Source organism: Monodon monoceros, unplaced genomic scaffold (assembly GCF_005190385.1).
Source record: "Monodon monoceros isolate NGI ecotype Baffin Bay Population unplaced genomic scaffold, NGI_Narwhal_1 Super_Scaffold_5, whole genome shotgun sequence".
NCBI classification, from domain to species: domain Eukaryota; kingdom Metazoa; phylum Chordata; class Mammalia; order Artiodactyla; family Monodontidae; genus Monodon; species Monodon monoceros.
The window spans coordinates 11,303,472-11,324,590 of record NW_021703782.1 but is presented as its reverse complement, the minus strand read 5'-3'; the positions used below and the strand labels follow the sequence as shown (position 1 = coordinate 11,324,590).

The window sequence follows — 21,119 nt, the reverse complement described above, 5'->3', positions numbered from 1 at the left end:
CTCTTCTGCTGTGCAACAGTGTAATCTTTGTCCTTCTACCTCCTCTCTGCTCACTCTGGATGAACAGATCGGTATACTCTGGCAAATATAAACTACAACAAAGACAATTCTTTCCTTCTCCCCTTAATATGGGTCTGAAAGATTTGGACCAGGACCCAACCAGTTCCAAACAGAACCCATTTCAAATTTTATCCCTACGTCACTCTCGGTGAGGTTGAACAAAAAGAGAAGAATTACTGTTCCCGTGAAAAGATTCAGCTGTTCAGGAGATGAGATCAATCTGAGGAATCTGACATCCTCAAATATAAAACTCCACTTTTGGGACTTCCCTGGTGGCACAGTGGATAAGACTCCATGCTCCCAATGCAGGGGGCCCGGGTTCGATCCCTGGTTAGGGAACTGGATCCCACATGCATGCCGCAACTAAGAGTTTGCATGCCACAACTAAAGAGCTGGTGAGCTGCAACTAAGGAGCCCACATGCTGCAACTAAGACCCGGTGCAACTAATAAATATTTTAAATAAATAAATAAAAAATAAAACTCCATTTTTAAAACAGTGATATGGAAGAAAATATCTATGTTGTATTGAAATGTGATTTAAGGAGCTATTGGGTTTACAAATTCAGTGTAGGCGATAATGAAGATGGAACAATATGCCAATAAAATGGAGTGGACTGGAGCAAAGGTGGTGGAGCTACTAAGGCTAACTAGGTAAAATAGAACACACACTGGAGAAACGTGAGAAACTTGGAAGTCAGAGGAAAATAGCGAGAAGATGACTAATGTGAGTAAAAGAGCAAGAGAAAAAGGGGGCAGGCCCAGGAGATCCAAAATAGAGCTAATATGAATTCCAAGAGAAAGAGTGAAGCAGATGAAGTGATCACCAAAGGATGCTATCTTTAGCTTCAGGACAAAAAAAAAAAAAATGTGCACGGGGTTCCAGGCAGTCACAATGAAAAAGTTATCCCACAAAGAGAAATGTCCAGGGGACATTTTTTAATTTGATTGGGAAAAAATTCTGTAAACATCTTGGTGAGAAAATAAACACATAAATAAAGAGAATACGTGAGAAAAGGAAAACAATAATCAAGTTGGCCTCAAGTCATTTATAAAGCACTAAATACCAAGAGACAGAGGAGTAACAACAACAGTATTTTGAAATTAAAAAAATATATAACTCGAGTTCTATACTCAGAGAAGTCATCTTTCATGTATTTAGACTCAGGCACATACGGGCTTAAAAAACGCGTTTGGCTTATGTTGTTATTGGTCAAAATTTATTTGGCATTATACTCTAATATAATAGCAAATATTTTAAACCTTGTGGGCCATGCAGTCTCTGCAGCAACTACTCAACTCGGCCACTGTAGCATGGAAGCAGCCATGGATGATTTGTAAGCAAATGTAGATGGCTGTGTTCCAATAAAACTTTATTTACAAAAACAGGCCATAGTGTGCTGGTCCCTATTTCACATGGTAGATAAAGCAAAATCCAGAGCTCATGAATGAGTAAATCATAGTATATAATCAGAAGGCTATTTGTATTACTAAACTAAATTACAGAAAGATACAAAAGACAAGATAGGAAATATAAACATTTAATAGCAGTAACCGACATTTAAAACACAAAATTTTATTAACCAAAAGATGTAGGTTTCTGGAGGAAGGGAAAATAAGAGTGTGATAAACTTCCTCCCTTATGTGGGCAAAGGTGGGTGATAGGGATGGTTGTTTAAGAGAGAAACGAAGGTTTAAAAAACTGCTTTTGAAAAGCTCAAAGATAATCTCTAGTAGAATTAAAAATAGGAGACCACCTTTCCAAAATACTGCAGAATTTTAAAAGCAAAGAATAAAATGGTCCAGTCTGCAAGAGACAGAAAAGGAAGAAAACATAAAACCAGGAGACAAAAATCAACCCAAATATATCTGTTACAATCAGTGGAAATTAGTTATATTTTTACTAAGAGACAAATACCCAGATAAGACACGTAGACACTGAAAAATCCATTTGATGCAAGTTACACAAGCTGATGTATAAAAAGACGGGCAGGGGCTTCCTGGGTGGTGCAGTGGTTGAGAATCCGCCTGCCAATGCAAGGGACACGGGTTCGAGCCTCAGTCTGGGAAGATCCCACATGCCGCGGAGCAGCTAAGCTCATGTGCCACAACTACTGAACCTGCGCTCTAGAGCCTATGAGCCACAACTACTGAGCTTGTGTGCTGCAACTACTGAAGCCCGCGTGCCTAGAGCCCATGCTCCACAACAAGAGAAGCCACCACAATGAGAAGCCCGCGCAGCACAACGAAGAGTAGCCCCCACTCACCGCAATTAGAGAAGGCCCATGCGCAGCAACGAAGACCCAACACAGCCAAAATAAACAAATTAAATAAATAAATTAAAAAAAAAAAAGACGGGCAAAAGTATGTTGGTAAATGCAAACAAAAATATATTAGAGATTGCAATATTAATTTTCAAAAATGTACATATCAAGGAAAAATAAATAGGACAAAAAGTCTATTAATTAAATAAATAAATCTAAATAATACTTTAAATGAAGGTATTATTGACTTAATCTCTTAAGTAAAATGCATCCGCATCAACATATATAAAGTAAAACCTGTTAAAAATATAAGAAATAATTGGAAGAATTATTCCCAGTAGGAAGGTTTACCATACCTCTCTCAATATGTAACAAATAAAGTAGATCAGGGATAAAGGTAAAGATAATGAATACTGGATAAAGATGATCTTAAAAACACCCCTGTTAACGTTTAATTAATATATATCTTTCAAACATTAAATCTATTAAATGTGCTAATTATTGGTCATATATCAAGTCATTAAAAAAGCCTCAATTCATTTCATAAGCTAGAAATTATTGGATTCACATTCTCTGACCACTCTACAGTAAATTCAAAATTAATTTTTAAAAATGGAGGGATAAAAACACCAATTATTTTTTAAATTAACAAACAACAATAATACAATGAATCCTCTTCTGTCCACATAGGACTAAGGAGCTACTAAAAGAGGAAAAACAGAAAAACTGGATGAGAGTACTGCCTAGCAAAACATAAAGTAAAGAATTCAAGTCTGCTTGGAGGAAAATGTACAACTTTGGTTGTTTTTAATCTTAGACAGGAATAAATTAAAGTATGTGAACCAAACATTTTCCTCAAGTTAATATAAAAGAACAAAATATAACCAGAAAAATAAATTTCTAGAGACTAAATTAGTGCACTGGAAAACAGAGCAAAGTGATTAATAACTCTAGGACACGGGTTCTTTGAGAAAACTAATGAAATAGACAATCTTTCAAGATATCTCAGTGAAGACAAAAAGCAACAAAACACAAGTATATGATGTGGGAAATGAGAAAGATAGAAAAGAAATGAAAAATAACAGAGTTTCATGTAGAATTCTGTGCTAAAATGTTAAACCTCAATGAGAAGGAAAATAGAAAATAAGAAAACAAAGATTATCAAATCTGACAATCAGAATAGACCACTATCCATGCAAGAAATAGAAACCAGTCTCTGAGAGCTGCATCCATAAAAGGAGCTGTGCCCAAATGTTTTATGGGCAAGTTCTTTCAAACCTTCAAGGAACACATAATTCTTACGCTATTTAAATTGTTACAGATGGTAGAAAAAAAAACGGAGAGTGTCACAATTCGTTTTATAAAGTTAATATAAACTCAGAACCAACATGCAACAAAAACACACTGTAAAATAAAACGATAGACTCATTTCACATAGAAATACAGATGCAAAGCAGAAATAAAATACTTAGTATAATGCAGTAACATACAAAAGAATAATGTCACTGATCAGATAGAATTTATTCCAAGAATATATGGATAGGTTAATATTAGGAAATAAAATTTATCAAATCAGTATCAATGAAAAATATTATATGGATGCATATTTAAAAAGCAGCATTTGATAAAATTAAAAATTCATTTTTGATAAAATTGTTCTATAAACTATAGAAAGATATGTCCTTGACATGATGAAGGGTACTGATCTAAAAACCAACGTGTTGTATCTAACGCTGAAATACCAAAGCAGCATTTCCTGACTTCACTGTAACAATCATTTTTCTAGGACATGATAGTAAGTGTGTTTAAAAGTAAAGTTTAAACAATAGTCCGAAAGTAGTTTGGGAAGTAAATGGAGAAACATGTCATATATTTTTATTGAAGTAGAGTTGATTTACATATGTCATATTTCTTAACAGGAGGTCTCAATGTGATAAAGATGTCTCCTTTCAAATTAATCTATACATACTAAAAATTATGATTAACATGTTACAGGATTTGTGTGTGTGTGTGTGTGAGTGCGTGTGTGTGCGTGTGTGTGTGTGTGTTGGTGTTGGTGGGGGTAAGAGATGTAACTTGACAAAATGAGTCCAGACTTTTCCTGGAAGAACGTGCAAAGACAGACAAAATCATTTTGAAAAAAATATTCATCCAGAGCTTCCCCGGTGGCGCAGTGGTTAAGAATCCGCCTGCCAATGCAGGGGACATGGGTTGGAGCCCTGGTCCGGGAGGATCCCACATGCCACGGAGCAACTAAGCCCGTGCACCCCAACTACTGAGCCTGTGCTTTAGAGCCCGCGAGCCACAACTACTGAAGCCCGCACACCTAGAGCCCGTGCTCCGCAACAAGAGAAGCCACCGCCATGAGAAGCCCACACACCGCAACGAAGAGTAGCCCCCACTCACCACAACTAGAGAATGCCCACGCACAGCAACAAAGAACTAACCCAGCCAAAAATAAATAAATAAAATAAATTTATTTTTTAAAAAAGAATATTCATCCAGGGGCCTTAACCTAGAAAATATTAAAAGGTATTATGAAACCACAGTAGTTAAAATAATGTAGCACCAATATTAGAGAGAGAGATAAATGTAACAGAAGTGGGAGTTCCAAAATAGATTCAGGATTCTCTCTAATACAACAAAGGTAGTTTTCCAGAGAAGATGGGAAAGGATACATTATTCAATAAAGCTTTTAAGAATATCTGGTTAACCATTCCTACATAAATACAGTTAGACATCGCATACCAAAATACAAAAGTAAATTCCAGGTAGATGACAAATGATGCTTTAAAAGAACGAGGAGAAAATAGAGGTTATCTGACTTACGTGGGGAAAGATCTCTCCAAGCATCCCTGAGAAGGCACAATCCATGAAGAGACAGATTAAAATATGTGACTACATAAACATTTTAAATGTCTATGTATTTGTAAAAGCCACAAAAAGGATAAAATGCAAAAAAAACCAATGGGAAAAATAGTTGCTGAATATGTATAAAGATTATAACATTGTTAAATACTCCTGGTCTTTATTCCCTTTTTAGTGAACCTATCTCTCTCTCTCTGCCTGCATCCATTTGCCATTGCTGTTCCATAGAAGATGGATGCCCCCCAGGAAGGAAGAAGACATGGTTCTGAGGAGGGTCCCATTTAGCCAGAAAAAGGAAGGGAAAGCCTGCCACATCTGTCCTCCACAGGTGGACTGTGGGGAAAAGTGGGGAAGGAGGTAGTGAAAAGAGGCAGCCTGGTGTTTGTTCTGAGCTCCCCTCTCAACAAGGACCACAGAGGCATTTAAGAAGATAAAGGTGGTAGTGAAAGTACTTTCCCCCACTCTCCATTCTGGGCATCTGGGATAGGACACAGGAGGGCTCTAGCACCCATTAAAGTGACAGCCAGTGTGGGTGGGCAGAGAGTAAGTCTGGGTTGGCACACCTGTTTGGTGTGGTGTGCTTGGGTGTGGAATGAGATGGTGTGGCGTGGAGGGGTGTGGAAGGAACCCACAGGGCTCTCCATACCTTGAGACAGGGATGAAACATTGCTGAGGGTTTAGCTCAGAAGCTTGTGAAAGGTGATCACGTGGGCTGTTATGGATAAAGTAACTCCTTGGCTAATGCCCACAGAGCAATTGTCACCCCAGCCAGGAACCAAATGGAGACACACATAAACTTTTGAGTGTCTGTAGTCGCAGTAAGGACTGAGTGGGGCTGAGTCATCAGGTGGGTCAATGGTCCATGGGGGAGCACCTTCAGACTTATTGGGAGACAGCTGCGTGATGGCTGGGGACTAGCGCCTGGGGACTGGTCACTAGACTAAGCCAACATCCCCAGTGCAGGAAACTAAAAATCACCATGAAAGGTCAACCGAGGGCCCAACAATTTCCTCTCTCCCGGACCCCAATAACCACGAGGTTATGTGTGCCCCTGATTAACAATTTAGCAGGCAAACCTGAAAGGCTGAGTTATCCAAGGGGGGCTGAGTATATAAAGACGCTGCTTAAGTGACTGGATTTAACTGAACTTATTGGATTCAACTAAAAGTGTGTGTGTGTGTGTGTGTGTCTCCACTGGAGTTCATGAAAAAGATCCTATCAGTTTTTGAAAAATAAAGAAAGTACATTTTCTCAGCATGTCTGAATATAGCATGAGAAAGCTGGCAACCCAGGATATGAAGTGATAAATGTTCAATGTATTCAATAACCTTACAAAAAGAAAATCAATGACTTAATAAAATGTGGCCAAAGAGCACAGATGAGCAATTTCACATCACAAAATCGAAATATAAACATGGGGGGGGGGGAATTTTCAAACAGTAAAGAAACATGCAGTTTCAAAATGAGAAGCCACTACGTAAGTGTCCAGTTGGAAAACCAAGTAAAAGGGCTAAAAGACAGTGAAACTACCAAAGAAAATGCCTCAGGAAAACATCCCAGCATCTGAACCTGAAACTATGAAGTAACAAAGCACAGCAATGCTTAGGTCACTAAGTATCGTCTCCTTCAAAGTAATGACTTGCCAGTGTGCAGCTGGTTTGAAAGCGGTGGCTGTTGCTCAAAGCTTTGTTAGAACTTACAGGAGACGTTTTCTGAGCCTGCAGCACATTCTTTTGAATATGACGGTAAATCTCTGTTGACACACTCGTCTTGCGGAAAAGAGCCACAATTAACTTAAAGCCAAGTCTGGTCAGACTATTTGTGATCAGGGAAAGCTTTTCTCGTAAATCTGCTCTGGAGGCAACGACAGAAGAGGCATTCAAGAGCTATGTGGCAGCTCACAGAAATAAATATTTTCAATCACGAGTGAGAAGAATCCTAGTTGGCAGGATACCTCTCAACTGTCCTGTGTAAATGTCTCCCAACTGGTCTATACACAGCCCTCTTTTCACTAAGCCTTTGATAGTTTAAAATATAGACTTGATCATGTCATCTCTGCTCCTGGCTCTCTTCAGATAAAAACACAAACTCATAATATGACTTTAAAGGCTTATTTGGTCAGATCTCTTTCTGTCCAGCTTCATTCGATACTAGTTTTCTATCAGCCTTTCATCTCTGGCCACACTGGCCTCCTGGAAAATCCTCATTAAGCACCAGGCCAGTCCTATCAGAGTTTTTACCCATCCCATTCCTTCCCTCCTCCTTTTAGCCAGTGAAGAGTTCCTCATTCTACAGATCTCAGCTCAAAGGTCAAGCTCTCCTTCCTAGCAAGACTCTTTTGCCCTCGTGCCCAGGGTCACCCTTATCCACAGCGTAGGTTTCCAAGGTACGACCCCATCGTCTTCATTGCACTTTTTATGTGGATATCTGATTAATGTCTATTTCCCTGTGGAGATTAGAAGCCTGCAGGAAGGCAAGCACCCAGACTGGTGTTTACATGGTGCATCGTGTAAAGCCCAGCGTATGGGGAGTTCTCCATAAATAACTGGAGGATGAAAGAGAAATACTATTTGATATGCTTGTGAGGAAGAGGTGCTGCAGGATGGCCACAAAAATCCCCTCATCCCGTTATGGATCTGCTCCCCCATCAGGAGGTGAGTCTATTTCTCTCCCCCCCTTGAACGTATACTGGCCTCATGACTTGCTTTTCCCACAGAATGAGGCAGCAGTGACACTGGGCCCGGTCTGGGCCGCTCTCTTCAGAAGCCCCGCAGCTCCTGCCCTCTTGGAGAGAGAACTGCCACACTGCAGGATAGCGAGTCTCAACCCCTGGAGGAAGAGCGGCCACCGATTCTGACATCCAGCCAGACAGCCCAGTGAATTGGACCTGGACTCACCCCTGCCCCACAGAGTCACAAGCCATAACATGACTGCTGCTTCAAGTTACTATGTTTTGCGATGACTGGTGGTACAGCAAGAGTAACTGAAAAACTGGTCTCATGTTAAAATCACAGTGGCTCTTAGATTCTCTCCACCCCGTTATCTCTCAGAAGTCAACCTTTTCCACAGATATCAGGGGCCTGATCTTTTGTACCTGTGGCGAAGCAACATAGTCTCGCGTTGTCTTGGGCGTGCACAAGAGTCAGAGTCGTTATGTCATTATATGTACTCGCCCCTTTTCCTGACTGTTTTTCACGTCACCATCTGAGACTTTGCTATGTATTTAATTGTGCAGATTTTCAGCTCCACTAGGGCAGGGATTTTTTTTTTTTTAATGTTTACAGTAATCGTATTGCTGGTTGTGCCGTTATGTTTATTCTAAGAGTGTTGTACGTATGCTGTGGGATAAAGCAGGTGAGTATTTATTTATTTATTTGGTCACGCCAAGGAGCGGGCATGCAGGATCCTAGTTCCCTGAGCAGGGATCGAGCCGGCGTCCCCTGCATTGGGAGCGCAGCCACTGTCCCGCCAGGGAAGTCCCAGCAGGGATTTGTTTGTCTTTATCTCCAGGGGTTCTCTAGCTGCCTGGCACATACTACACACTCAATGAAATTCTGCAGATTCAGTGAAGGAATCATTCTCTGCCTCACTGCTTCCACCTGATAATCTCCTTGCCAGTATTGCCTTTCCCCGAACACTCCATCTTAAAACTTATTCTCCCTCCTTACCATGTGCTGTCTGCTGCCTTTTTTATTATAAACTAATTCTCAAATAGTTGTTTTCCACCTGAACCACAGCTCAGCCCAACGCTGTCTCCTTTCATTCAGAGATAATAGTAATGGCTCAGTCTGACAATAAGACCTGTTTTGTATTTAAATCAGATAATGTGCCCAGAGTTCCAACACATAACCATATGTTCAGTAGATGTTGCCCCCCTTCATCCCTTTTCTTTCTGATGCTTTCTTTTTCTCAGACCTCCAAGGGCATCCACTCCTCATGGCAACATCCTGCATCAACATATGTCAGTGGGGACTTCCCTGGTGGCACGGTGGTTAAGAATCTGCCTGCCAATGCAGGCAACACAGGTTAGAGCCCTGGTCCAGGAACATCCCACATGCCACGGAGCAACTAAGACCATGTGCCACAACTACTGAGTCTGCGCTCTAAAGCCTGCGAGCCACAACTACTGAGCCCGCGCCTAGAGCCCGTACTCCGCAACAAGAGAAGCCACCGCAATGAGAAGCCCGCGCACTGGAACAAAGAGTAGCCCCCGATCGCCGCAACTTCGTTGCGCAGCAACGAAGACCCAACACAGCCTAAAATAAATAAACAAATTTATAAAAAAAAATATGTCAGTGATGGCCTGTGAATCATATCAATTCAGATAAGATTAACATGTATTGCCATTCGCTCTGTGTTAGGCGCTATGCTAGGCATATTTTATGAAAAAGAAAGCCTGGGTTGAAATCTCAGGTCAACACTTTTTCCACCCAGCACACTGCCTTTAGTCCTGTTGGCCTCTAGACAAAAGGATGAAATAAGCAAAGATGATGCACACACTTCAGGTGCCCAAGCTTCCTTGAGGCACCGTTATACCCTTCCTTCTTTCAAATGTTGAAGGCTAACACCTTCAAATTCTCTTCATTTAGCTTCATGATCAAAACTTTTTTTAAAAAACATTCACTCTAAGGTATAAATGACTGATAACGACGTGAAGCATGATTCCCGTCCCCTCCGCCGAAGGGGTTCTCAATTTCAACCAAACATTTAGGATGCGGAAAGAAAACAACACTGGCAAGACTTAGACTTGAGAGCAGACAAGTTAGATTCCTACTTGAAATCACACTCTTCAATCCAGCAACCAACCCAGCCCTGGTAGCGGGGAGCTGGGGAGAGAGTGAAGTATAGAGTCCAGGAGGAGACAGAACCTTCTCATAAATCCAGAGGGACCTTCAGCAATGAAATGGAAAGTCCTCACTCACCCGATTATCCTGGTCTGGTTCTTAACACAGGTGGATGCTTCACCTCTCGGCTTTGGACACTGCACTCACTCATCCCTGCTCTGGTTTTAGTTTCCAATCCCACTGTTCTCTGGCAGCCTAGCGCAAACTGATAAGCTATTCTTCCCAAGAGACTACTTGTTGTACTTAAGAGCTCGTGTCCCTTGTGTATAATAACGTAATGGCGTGTTTATACTTCTATTCACATTTTGCATGAACTATGTACTTCAGATAGTTACTAAAAACAAATAACATCTCACTGATGGCCCAGCAGACGTTGTGCTGTCTTCAAGTCCCTGCTTAGTCAACTGCAATACTTCTAGAAGCTTCTGTAGTGATCTCCAGACACAGTTCATTGTTCTATTCCTCAGCACTTGTCATACCACTTTGGGGACCAATCTCACAGATTTGTGATAATCTTTTTCAATTTGTCTCCTTAACTAGATTGTGAGGCCCTTGAGGGCAGGGAATGTGCTTTAGTCATTTTTTTGTTCCGTCTAACGCAGTGCCTGGAATTTATTATACAGCCATAACTCCTGGAAGAAATAGTGTCTTACTAGTTCAGTGTCAGGAAGAAAACGTGGACCATAGATGTGGTAGGTTCGGTGATCTTGTGCCCATCTTCACTTCAACATTACCAGGTCTCCAAGACAGCAGATCCGAGAAGGAGGCTATGATTAGACCAGAGTCTCCCTTCCCCTGGAGGACCTCAAGACCCATTCTATCATGCTCATCTCCTTGGATAGCTAAGCCACCATCAGCAGTCCCAAACTCCCAATCACCTATCTTTTCCCAATCACCTAAACTTTTTCCACCATCTAACTCTGTATGACCCCTAATCTGATCTAGCCTATGTCCCTTCACACACTCCTCTTTTTTTTTCTCTAACATCTTTATTGGAGGATGATTTCTTTACAATGTTGTGTTAGTTTCTGCTGTATAACAAAGTGAATCAGCTATAGCACACTCCCCTTCTTTACCAGGGTCCCTAGATACAGTCAGTCATCAGCAACATTCCCTGTCACCCTCAGCCTCTTAGCTGTGAGAAAGCAGCATCCAGCCTTCTTGATTGGCCTTCCTTTAAATTTATGACCCTAAGTCTCAAACACATCCTCAGGACCTCCTAAATGTCCATGATCTATGTACTCCGTCATCTCAAAGATTAATCTTTCACATCTTCTTTTGCTCCTCAAACCTCCCTCCTTTCCTCTTCCTTCCCCACTCTTAGGTGATGATCTTGATTCTTGCTTTTTTCTTTTCAACTCAGCTCAATTTACTGAAGATAGGGAATATAGATACCACAGGATAGTTTCATATACATTTAGGTACTTGGTTCATTTCTTTTTAAGAATGAGCAGAACGATACAGAAGGGAACCTGAAGAAAGAGGAATTAAGCTGATGTCTAGTTTTATCTGTCTGACTCCAATTTGCTCCTGAGGTGCAAAGCAAAGCGCAAGCAATTGCCATTACCCACATCTAAAATTTAACTCTCACAACAATGTTTTTGGCTTGGGAGTGAGGAACACCTGCTTTTTAAAAACTCACATGTTTTCCATTCTCTTGGTCACTATGAAATTTTAAAATAACTTAGTTTTAAAAATACATAAAATTCATCAAATTTTGACATGATCTTGATTCTTATCTCATTGAGGATATACATATATTTGGAAGAGAGCTTTACCTTTCTCCCTCCATACCTACTGCCTCTGTGCTCATACACCCTGGTTTCCCTGTCACTTCTAAACCCTCTGGTCTCCTTCCTTGCCTACACCATCTCTCTATTCCATCATTTCCAACAGAATATAAATATGATATCCTGTCTCCCACCTTTGAAAATTCTCTCTAGATCCTTCTAGCTACACTGCATTCCCCTGCTCCACTGTCTAGCAAAACCCTCCCAGAGAGTTGCCTGTTTTCACTGTCCCCACTTCATCTTTCATTCTCTCAAGAAAGCACACCGTCAGGCTTTTGTCTCCATCACTCCACGGAAACTACTATCCTCAAAGCACCTCCTCATATGGCCAAGTCCAATGCTGATTCCCCGTCCTCCTCTGACTTGGCCTAGCAGCTGCATGTGACACAGCTGATGGCCCTTGCCTTGGTGAAACATTTCCATTCAGCTTCGGGGACATCAAGCTCTCCTACCTCCCTGGCCACTCCTTCCCAATTTCTTTTGCTGGTTGGTTCTCCTTTTCCCGACCTTCAAATATCAGGACGCCCCAAGCCTCGGTCCTTATCTCTCTTTTCTCTCCAGACTTTCTCTCTTGCAGATCCTTCCATTTCTGTGGCTTTAAGTATGGTGATGCATCCCAAATTTATATCATAAGCCCAGCTTAGCACCAAATTCATGTATCTAACTGCCTACTTGACATCTCTACTTAGACATCTAGTAGACATTTCTCAACATGTCTGTACAAAATAGGCACTTGTACTTCACACTCCCATCAGCCCCTTACGACCTTTAGTTTTCCCAATCTCAGTAAAACGCACTACTATTTACCCGGTTGTTACGTCCCCAAACCCGGGACTTATCTCTAGTCCTCTCCTTTTCTCATATCCCATGTCCAAACTTGTCAGCTCTGCCTTTGAAATAAGTGCCGAATGTGATCACTTCACATCACCCCCACCTGTCTCACCTGAGTGCAGGGCATCCTCACCTTTCTCTCCTTGACGTCTCCAACAGCCTCCTAACTGGTCTCCCTGTTTCCACTCTCACCCCAAAATAGCCCTCACTCCTCCCAGAAGCCAGAATGATCCTTTAAAAATATAAGACCAGCCACTCACCTGCTAAAGCCCCTTTGATTGGATGGCTTCCCATCACAATTAGAAGAATATGCAAATTCTACTTTGGCTTAAAAGATAGGTCAGGTTCCTTCCCACCTCTGCACTTGCTGTTCCCTCTGCCCAGAAAGCTCTTCCTTCCAGACTTTGCAAGGCTTGCTCCTCAATTCAATCAGGTCTCTGCTCAAATATCACCTCTTCAGAAAGGACTTTTCTGACCACTCGCCACGATAGATAGAGCACCACTCTATCCTCTTATTCTGTTCATTTTTAAAATACTGCTTATTAGTCATTGACTTCTTAAGATATATTTGTTTTTGTCTATTTCCCCCCAAAGATTGCAAACATCTTACTGCAAGGATTCTTCTGCCTTGTTCATCCTAAGTGTCTAGAGTAAGTGCTTAATAAATACTCGACAAGTGAACAGATAGATGCATGAAAAAATGTGCACACTTCAGGAGGAAGGGATGGTATGCAGACAGGCAGGTAAGCAGCCAGTGGCACAAGTGAAGAGTGTTATTTAAATAAATTCAAAACTCTGATATAATTCTAGGAGCAGAGAAAGCAATAATGATGAAAGGCCAGGGAGTGGGCTTGGAAGGGCCTCTCAAGCAGCCATGTTGGGTAGAAATTTCTGCAGTGATGGAAATGTTCTATATCTCTGCTGTTCAAAACAGTAGCCACTGGCCACATGTGGCTATTGAACACGTGAAATGTGGCTGGTGGGACTGAATATTAATTTTCTTTAATTTTAACTTACATTAAATAGCCACGTGGGGCTGGTGGCTATGGCGTTAGACAGCAAAGCTCTAGAACCCGAAGAATCCCTTCCCCCGACTTGTGATTACAGGATAATAATGCATACCTCACTGAGTTATTGACAGGACTAATGATGTAAAATTGTCAATATCTGAAACATAGTTAGCCCTCAAAAAATAATAGCTGCTCTTACTACACAGTGTTGCAAATTACTTTCCGTACATGCCATGTAAATTGGCTCTAAAGTACAGAAACAGACCTTTATTAATTTTTTGATTGTAATTTTTTGTTTGCCAGAGTTAGTGGATAACCAATGTGTGGGTCTGTATTTGAGCTCACAAACTAAAAATAGCAAACAACCATTTTGGGATCTCAGGAAGGCCTTCCAGAGATAGACGACAATTCCAAGTGGATCAGCTTAGTTTATACTGAACTAATTAGCTTGACAACAGCTAATTTAGCATTTGCGAAAATTGGATTTGTAACATTACTGTATTATTTTCAAACAGTGTCATCTGAAGCTTCCTGAATGATTTTGGATAAGAGTAGTGTTTGCTTTAATACTTGGTATTAAAATAAAACGGAATGTATTTACTTATTGGAAACATTATGTTGAATTCTTTAAAGGTTAAATTGGTTTGGACATAATATCATTTTTTTTTCTTGTCAGTGGCTCACCGTGCTTTCTTCCACACTGAATCCAGAAAACAAAATGAACACAGGTACAGAACATAAGCAGACCATTATAACTAACCCTTAATAATCTAATCTAATAATAAAATTACACGTTTGTTCAGAATAAGCATGGTGCTCACTTTTAGGACACAAGAACCTGCAGTCCACAGCAGCAGAGGTGAAAGTGGCATTCCATGGCCCCTGCCTAAGTGCCTGGTGGAGACTGAGACTTGAAATCCGAGGATGGATGTATTTAAATTAAACACATGCTTTAAGGCATTAAGAAAACTTGACGTTCTTATTAAGGAGACCAATTAATCTGCTTCAGTAGGATGCCACTTTGCAGTAGTTGAAAAAGTGCCCTAGGACGTTATATAAATGAAGCCAGAGCAGAAAGGGAATGAAAATTTACTTTTCTACATAGGAGCCTTTCCTTAACTGCCCTCCCTAGCTTTGCTGTTTGAAATGCAGATCCTTTTTCTTCCACCCCTGACTGTGAGTCTGGGGTAGCATAATGGGAAGAGGGTGAAGACTCCTAAATGCTAAAATGAGGTGCTGTAAAGACTTACCAATGGGCATCACTAAGAAAAAAGGCAGCCAGCAGAGGACGAAGCAGCCGACCACGATACCCAGTGTTTTGGCCGCTTTCTTCTCCCGGGAAAACTTGAGGAGTCTCACGGAGAAGTGTGTCTTGTTCTTGGCGCTGGACACCCCGCTGCCTCCTACCGGGACATTTTTGCGATGGATGCGGAGCGTCACCTGCTCCGAGTCCGACTTGTCGGTCTTGAGGCCGGACTTGAGGCCCCGGCTCTCCCTCTTGGCCACCACGTAGACCCGGCAGTACATGACCAGGATGATGGTCAGCGGCACGTAGAAGGAGCCGAGCGCGGAGAAGAGCACGTAGCCCGGCTCCTCATTGATCTGGCAGATGGTCTCGTCCTCCGGGGCCGGCTGCCTCCAGCCGAACAGAGGCCCGATGGAGATGACCAGGGAGAGCGCCCAGACGCAGAGCAGAGCCATGAGACCCCTCTTCTGCGTGACGATGGTGGGGTAGCGCAGCGGGTAGCTCACGCCGATGTAGCGGTCGATGGAGATGATGCAGAGTCCCATGATGGACGCAGTGCAGCACAGGACGTCCACCGCCGCCCAGATATTGCAGAAGACCCTGCCAAAGGCCCAGTAGCCCAAGATCTCGAAGATTGCGGAGAAGGGCAGCACCGTGGAAGTGAGTAGAAGGTCGGCCACCGCCAGGTTGACGATGTAGTAGTGAGTGACCGAGTGCAGATGCCGGTGGCAGGCCACGGAAAGGATCACAAGGATGTTCCCCAGTACTCCGAAAAGGATGAGGCCCCCCAAGATCACCCCGAGCAGAATGGCCTTGGAAATGTTCACCGGTGGCGGCGGGTGGGTGCAGTTGGAGCTGTCCGAGGCATTTCCAGAGAAAAACACCATGGTCCCAGCCGGGGCCGGGCGAGGTCCGGCTCTTGAGGGCTACTCCGGGCCTGGGCGGAGGTGGGAGCGAAGGAGCGGGGAGTCAAAAGGTCTCCGCTCCGGGGAGCCTTGCCTGCTGGGGTTGTCTGGGGGTAAGAGAGAGCGTACGGGTGGGAAGCAACCCGGGCCAGCCCTGGAAACCCTCAGAAGGCCACGCAAAGGGGCAGGGCATTAAAGGCAACATGGCCATGGGTGCGCGGGGCTGCCCGCCGACCCTCTGCACCAGCAACGCTGGCCCGGGGCCCCAACTCCCTCCCTACGCGAGACTCAGCACGGAGCTCGAGGAGACGCGATGCAAAATGCAGTCCCAGAATTACGCGAGTCCCCTTTCCTGTACTGTCGGATCCGTCCGGGTGTGAAGATTGAGCATTCTGCACATAATTTGGAATTCAAAAATCCAGCGCCTGTCTCTCCCACAAACCACAAGCACGTACGGGTCTGCCGTCGACTCTCAAAGGCGGGGACCGTTGGCATCTGGGCACTTCTCCCCACCCGCAGTTACCGTCAGTGTGGCTGGACTCATGGTAGATCCACCTTCTAGGCGCGCAGGCCGGGGGACGTGGATGTGGAATGTTTGCCAAGACCGAGGCGGCTGCGGAGCGTCGTTTGCCAGCGCCCTCCTGAAAGAGCGCAAAAAGAAATGCGGAGTGTAAGCCAGGCGCCCTGGGGAGCAAGGCTGTGCCCTGCCCCGACTGGCGGTCGGACGCGGCGGGGAGTCCCGCCGACTCTGCGATCCCGAAGCGGTTCGCCCAGCAGCAGGCGAGCGCGCGGGAGGGGACCGCGAGCCGTGCCCCGCCGCTGGGAATCTGCCCTGGCGCGCTCCGCCGCGCAGCCTCTCGCGGGGTTCGAGATCCAAAACACACACACCCCAAGCTGCAGCGCCCGGCGGTCGGACTGCTAGCAGCAGTGCAGTGAAATTAAAATCCCAGAGCCCGAGAAACGCGATTGCGGCTGACGGGCATGCAGCGCCGAGCCAAGCCGGTGGAAACCCGGAGGATCTACCCGGTTGCCACTTGAACAGGTTGCTTCGCAGTCACCTGGAGGAGGCGGCCTGGGAGAGGGAGCCGCTGCGACCCTGGGACCGCAGGGCCAGTGCCACGCGCACGCTCACGCTCGAGGAATTCACACTTGAGTGCGCGGAGAGCGTCGGTCTGTCGACCAGCCAAGCCGGCCTGAGAGCCGCGTCCAGAGCAAAGCCCTCGCGACCCAACGAGGGCTGAATGCGACTTAGATGGGTCCAGGATTCCTTTCCTAGTCAGAGGATCAGCGGTCCCGGAGGACTCGAGCCTCAAGCCACACCCAGGCGGGCTCCGGGGGTCCAAGAAGAAGAGTGGGAGCGGGGAGCGTCATTCTGTCTAAGGGGCTGTGCAGGCGGTAGTCACTGCGGATTTTGTACAGTAGGTGTAAAAATCAAGTCCGCGCGGCGGCGGACAGGGGACGCCTCGTATTTTCCGAGCTGGGGACCACGGTCTGCGTACGAAAGCTAGGTTTCCACAGCTGCGGGCCGACCGCAGGGACTCAGGCAGGAATGCAGGGAGTGGGGACACACCTTGCCTTGTAAGGACTCTGCGGTTGGGCCTTGAGGCGGGATTCCCGGGCGAAGGCTGCTGTGAACATCACAAGTTCTAGAGCTCACAGGCGGTACAAAAAGCAAGCAACTGCAGAAACCCGTTTCCCCCTACCTCGGAGCGGTAAATACGGGGTTAAAAAACACACTTGTTAACGAGGAGATAACTTCCCAGAATATATAAGGGAAACGAGGTGGGGTAAGGGTGCGGGTGAAAGAAGCGGGAGGAGCTTGGGGAAAAGTGGGAGTTGGGTCTCACCCTGAGGCCCAGGGAGGTTTTCCCTAATCCACCCGGCCCTGCTGGACGCCGGCGCCCGGCGCTGCAGCGCACTCACCTGGAGCGCGGATGCAGAGCCACTCGCGCGCGCGTGTAGGGGACTGGACGGGCTTTCGGTCCCAGGAGCAGCCCTGCCGCCTCCTCCCTCGGGGGAGAGGGAACCGTTTCCGACGAACCAATTTCTAGTCCTTTTGCACCCGCTGACTCACCCCTTTCTCTACCACAGACGTCTTTAAGCGCCTGTCTCACAGACGCTTTACCTGGAGATTTTAAAAATAAAGAGAGAAAATAGAAAGAGAAAAAACCAAATACAGCCAGGCAATAACTCCACCTTCACCCTTTTAATATTCAGCTCCCCGACATCAGCAAAGAATGGCAGGGAACTTTGCAGCTCTCGCTGACGTAACACAGTCAGTAGCCCCAGCTAGTACCGTAATCTCCTGCTGTTACCGTATTACTCTGAGGTAACAGGAACAGTGCGCACAGCAGTATTTTTTTTCTCTTGCCTTGGGTGAATTGGGTTCTCGCTAAACTTTAAGAAAGTGTGTGTGTGTGTGTGTGTGTGTGTGGCATGGGGGTGGGGGGAGCGGGGAGAAGGGATTTTTTATTTGTAGTAAATAACTCTTTTAAATGATCTGATTTTAAAAGTAAAGAAAAATAGACACTTGCCAGACACATATTACTGTGTGCATGATGTGTTCAAAGAAATGCCCAATAAAGTTACTTTTGAACACCTTGATTCAATGAACACTTAGGTTCTGTTAAAATCAAAAAAAAGCATATTGTTATGCCAAATATGCAGGTAAATTATATTATTTGCAGATGTTTTAAGATGAATGTAAAATCAGATAAAATTCAATAAATCTGATTATAATAAAAGTATAGTTCTAGGAAAATAAAGTAAGCATATCTAAACCTTCTGAAATACGATCCATCTTTCATTTCTTCAGACAAATGGACTTAGAAAGTAAGATGGTCGCACTGCAGTTTCTTACGTGGCTTGGTGTTATTAATTATTTTCCAGTTTACGTAAGAAAATGTACCCTTTAAAAGAGTGTTACTTCTCTTTAATGCATGAATAGTTGGAGTATGAAAAGGTGACATCACCAGTCTTATTTACATTTTTTTTCTGGTAAATTCCATGTTCTGTTTAGCTTAAAATTGAAGAAAACCACCTGTGTTTTAGAATATTGGGAAAATACCAGAATTTTCTCCACTCTGATTCCCACCTCCTAAGTCCCCTCCTTTCATCTTTATTGATTCAGACAAAACACACTGTTCGTAAAGTAGTTAGTAGGTTCTCTTAAACCTAGTAATAGAGATAACTTTCAGTACAGGTAAGTATGTACTTGAATTCCCTCACCTGAACAAAAGTTTATTAACATTGTTACCTTTTCCAAGGGAGATGTTTGGGAGACTTTTTTATAGCAGTATACCTCCAAATGCCTCAGAGGAATGCCCTCAGGAGGATCAGGGAGCCCTGCTTCATCAAAGACCTAATATTTAGATGACCTCTTTCCTGTAAACAATGCCATCCCACCCGCCACGTCTATAGGGGGTTGAATTTTATGTTGTAGGAAAAGCATATGGGGTGAGGAGACAGGAGATCTGGGTTCCCTCTATTTACTAAGTCACTTGCTCTCTGAGATGTCATCCCCTCCGTGGAAGAGGCTTTACTACAGTTCCCTGAGATTCCTACATCTTACCATCAAATATGTATACGAAGTCTGTTCTTCAGAAATCCCATCCACCAGAGGATGATATTATTGCTTAGTTTCATATTCATTAACCTTACACCATGAATGCAAGCTTTCTAGTAAGACCCGTTCCGTGGCAAATAAGGGAAGTAGTGTTATCAAGGAGAGCGACTGAAAATTGCTCAACTCTGCAGGGTCAAAATGTACAAACGCTTTTGGACCCACCAGAACCCCACCTCCAACAAACAAGCAAACTCACAATCCCACCCCCTCAACCAACTAGCTAGTGCCCAGATGGAGAAAAGCAGCTCTTTATTTCCACCTTGGCCTCTGTATGCTACCAGGTAGGTTTTCAAATCCACTTCCAAGCCGGTGAACATCAATCTTGGCTAAACTAGCTCTCAGAACCAATTTTTCCATGGCTAATCACAGACCTGCGAACAGGAAACTATTCATCTTCATAAACAATGGTTGATGCCGGTGTCCTAGAAGATGTTGAGATAGACCCATGGGAAGGTGGAGTGAAGAAAGAGGAGGCTGTGGGGTGGTAAAGATCCCCTCCTGCTCTCCTATGAAACCAGGGTGAAACTCAGCTTTTCTGAGCCTCGGTTTCCTAATTTTTAAAGGGAGACAATAACCCCCAACCCCAGGGTTATTTGGATTGAGTGAGATTATATCTCATGAAGCTTATCAACTCTCTTGTTATTAATCTTATTAACCCTTTTCCTTTCTGCTTGTTTTGTGTGCTACTTTAAAGTGAAACATACTTCTAACCCAGAGTGGTCCAAATTCCACATTTAACAAGAGCACAAAGTATTCAGCTGGAGAGGTGTTTGAAATGCCCTGTGAACTATGCCCTGGTCCACTGATGTAACCAGAGTGACCCTACACGGCAGAGTGGGAGAGCTGGCTATGACTCCTGTCTACTCCTCCTTTTCTTCCCATCCCTTCTTGTCCCACATCTTGAAGGGCCATGCAGATACGTGTGAACGTCTGTACACCCAAACTGCTGCCTCTTGGCCTTAGGCCTCAGGGTGTGCACACCTGTGATATGGTCTTCCCTTGAGAGGGTAGACCCAGAAAACAGGCCTAAAGTCCTTGAAAGTGGTTGTGTGGCCATTTGGGGTAGGAGATGCTAGATCCCAGAGCATGATCTAGAAGAGAGGGCACAGGCTCCAGGCTGGGATATTACCTTACTCCTGTGGACTTTTTGCTCCATGGGAAGGGCCACAGCCAGAGGGACTCTGAGCTGGGCTTTCTAAAGCATGAAACCCAAGGCACGGGTCCTATTACCTGGACCTAAGGGTGCTACTCTGTAGACTTCAGATGTGCTGGAACTTGAGAAATCTCCTGCAGGGGAGGTTCCAGGAAGCCTCATGGGATGATGTTGCTTGACTTAGTGCTTGCAGGATAAGCAGGATTGGTAGACAAAGGTAAGGTAAGCAGATGAACAACAGCTGTACAGTAGAGCGGGGTGTGTGTGTGTGTGTTCACAGACACTGGGGGAACCAACCTAACTGGAGAAGGGCTTGCAATCGACATACACTGATGCCTTAGACTGGCAGGACTCTGTTAGTGACTAGTGAGAAAGTCAGCTAGCGTGGGAAGCTTTGAAGAAAAAAAAGAATCTGTCAATCATTATCTTACAAGACAATACACAATGAAATTAGGAACTGCTTTCTGGAATTTATAATTCCACTGTCAGGGTAGAGGGTTTAATGTTAGTATCCACCAAGAAGAC

General features: G+C 44.2%; 1 protein-coding gene across 3 annotated transcripts in view; it reads right to left on the bottom strand.

Annotated features, from left to right (window-relative positions):
* Positions 1-16,455, bottom strand: part of ADRA1A (adrenoceptor alpha 1A) — an 86,286-nt gene extending 69,831 nt beyond the window's left edge. For all 3 annotated transcript variants that reach the window (XM_029203703.1, XM_029203702.1, XM_029203701.1), the window contains exon 1: positions 14,916-16,455. In XM_029203703.1, coding sequence (XP_029059536.1) covers positions 14,916-15,798 — 883 coding nt within the window. In that variant the 5' untranslated portion in view covers positions 15,799-16,455. The remainder of the gene's footprint in view (positions 1-14,915) is intronic.
* Positions 16,456-21,119: the final 4,664 nt, after the last annotated feature.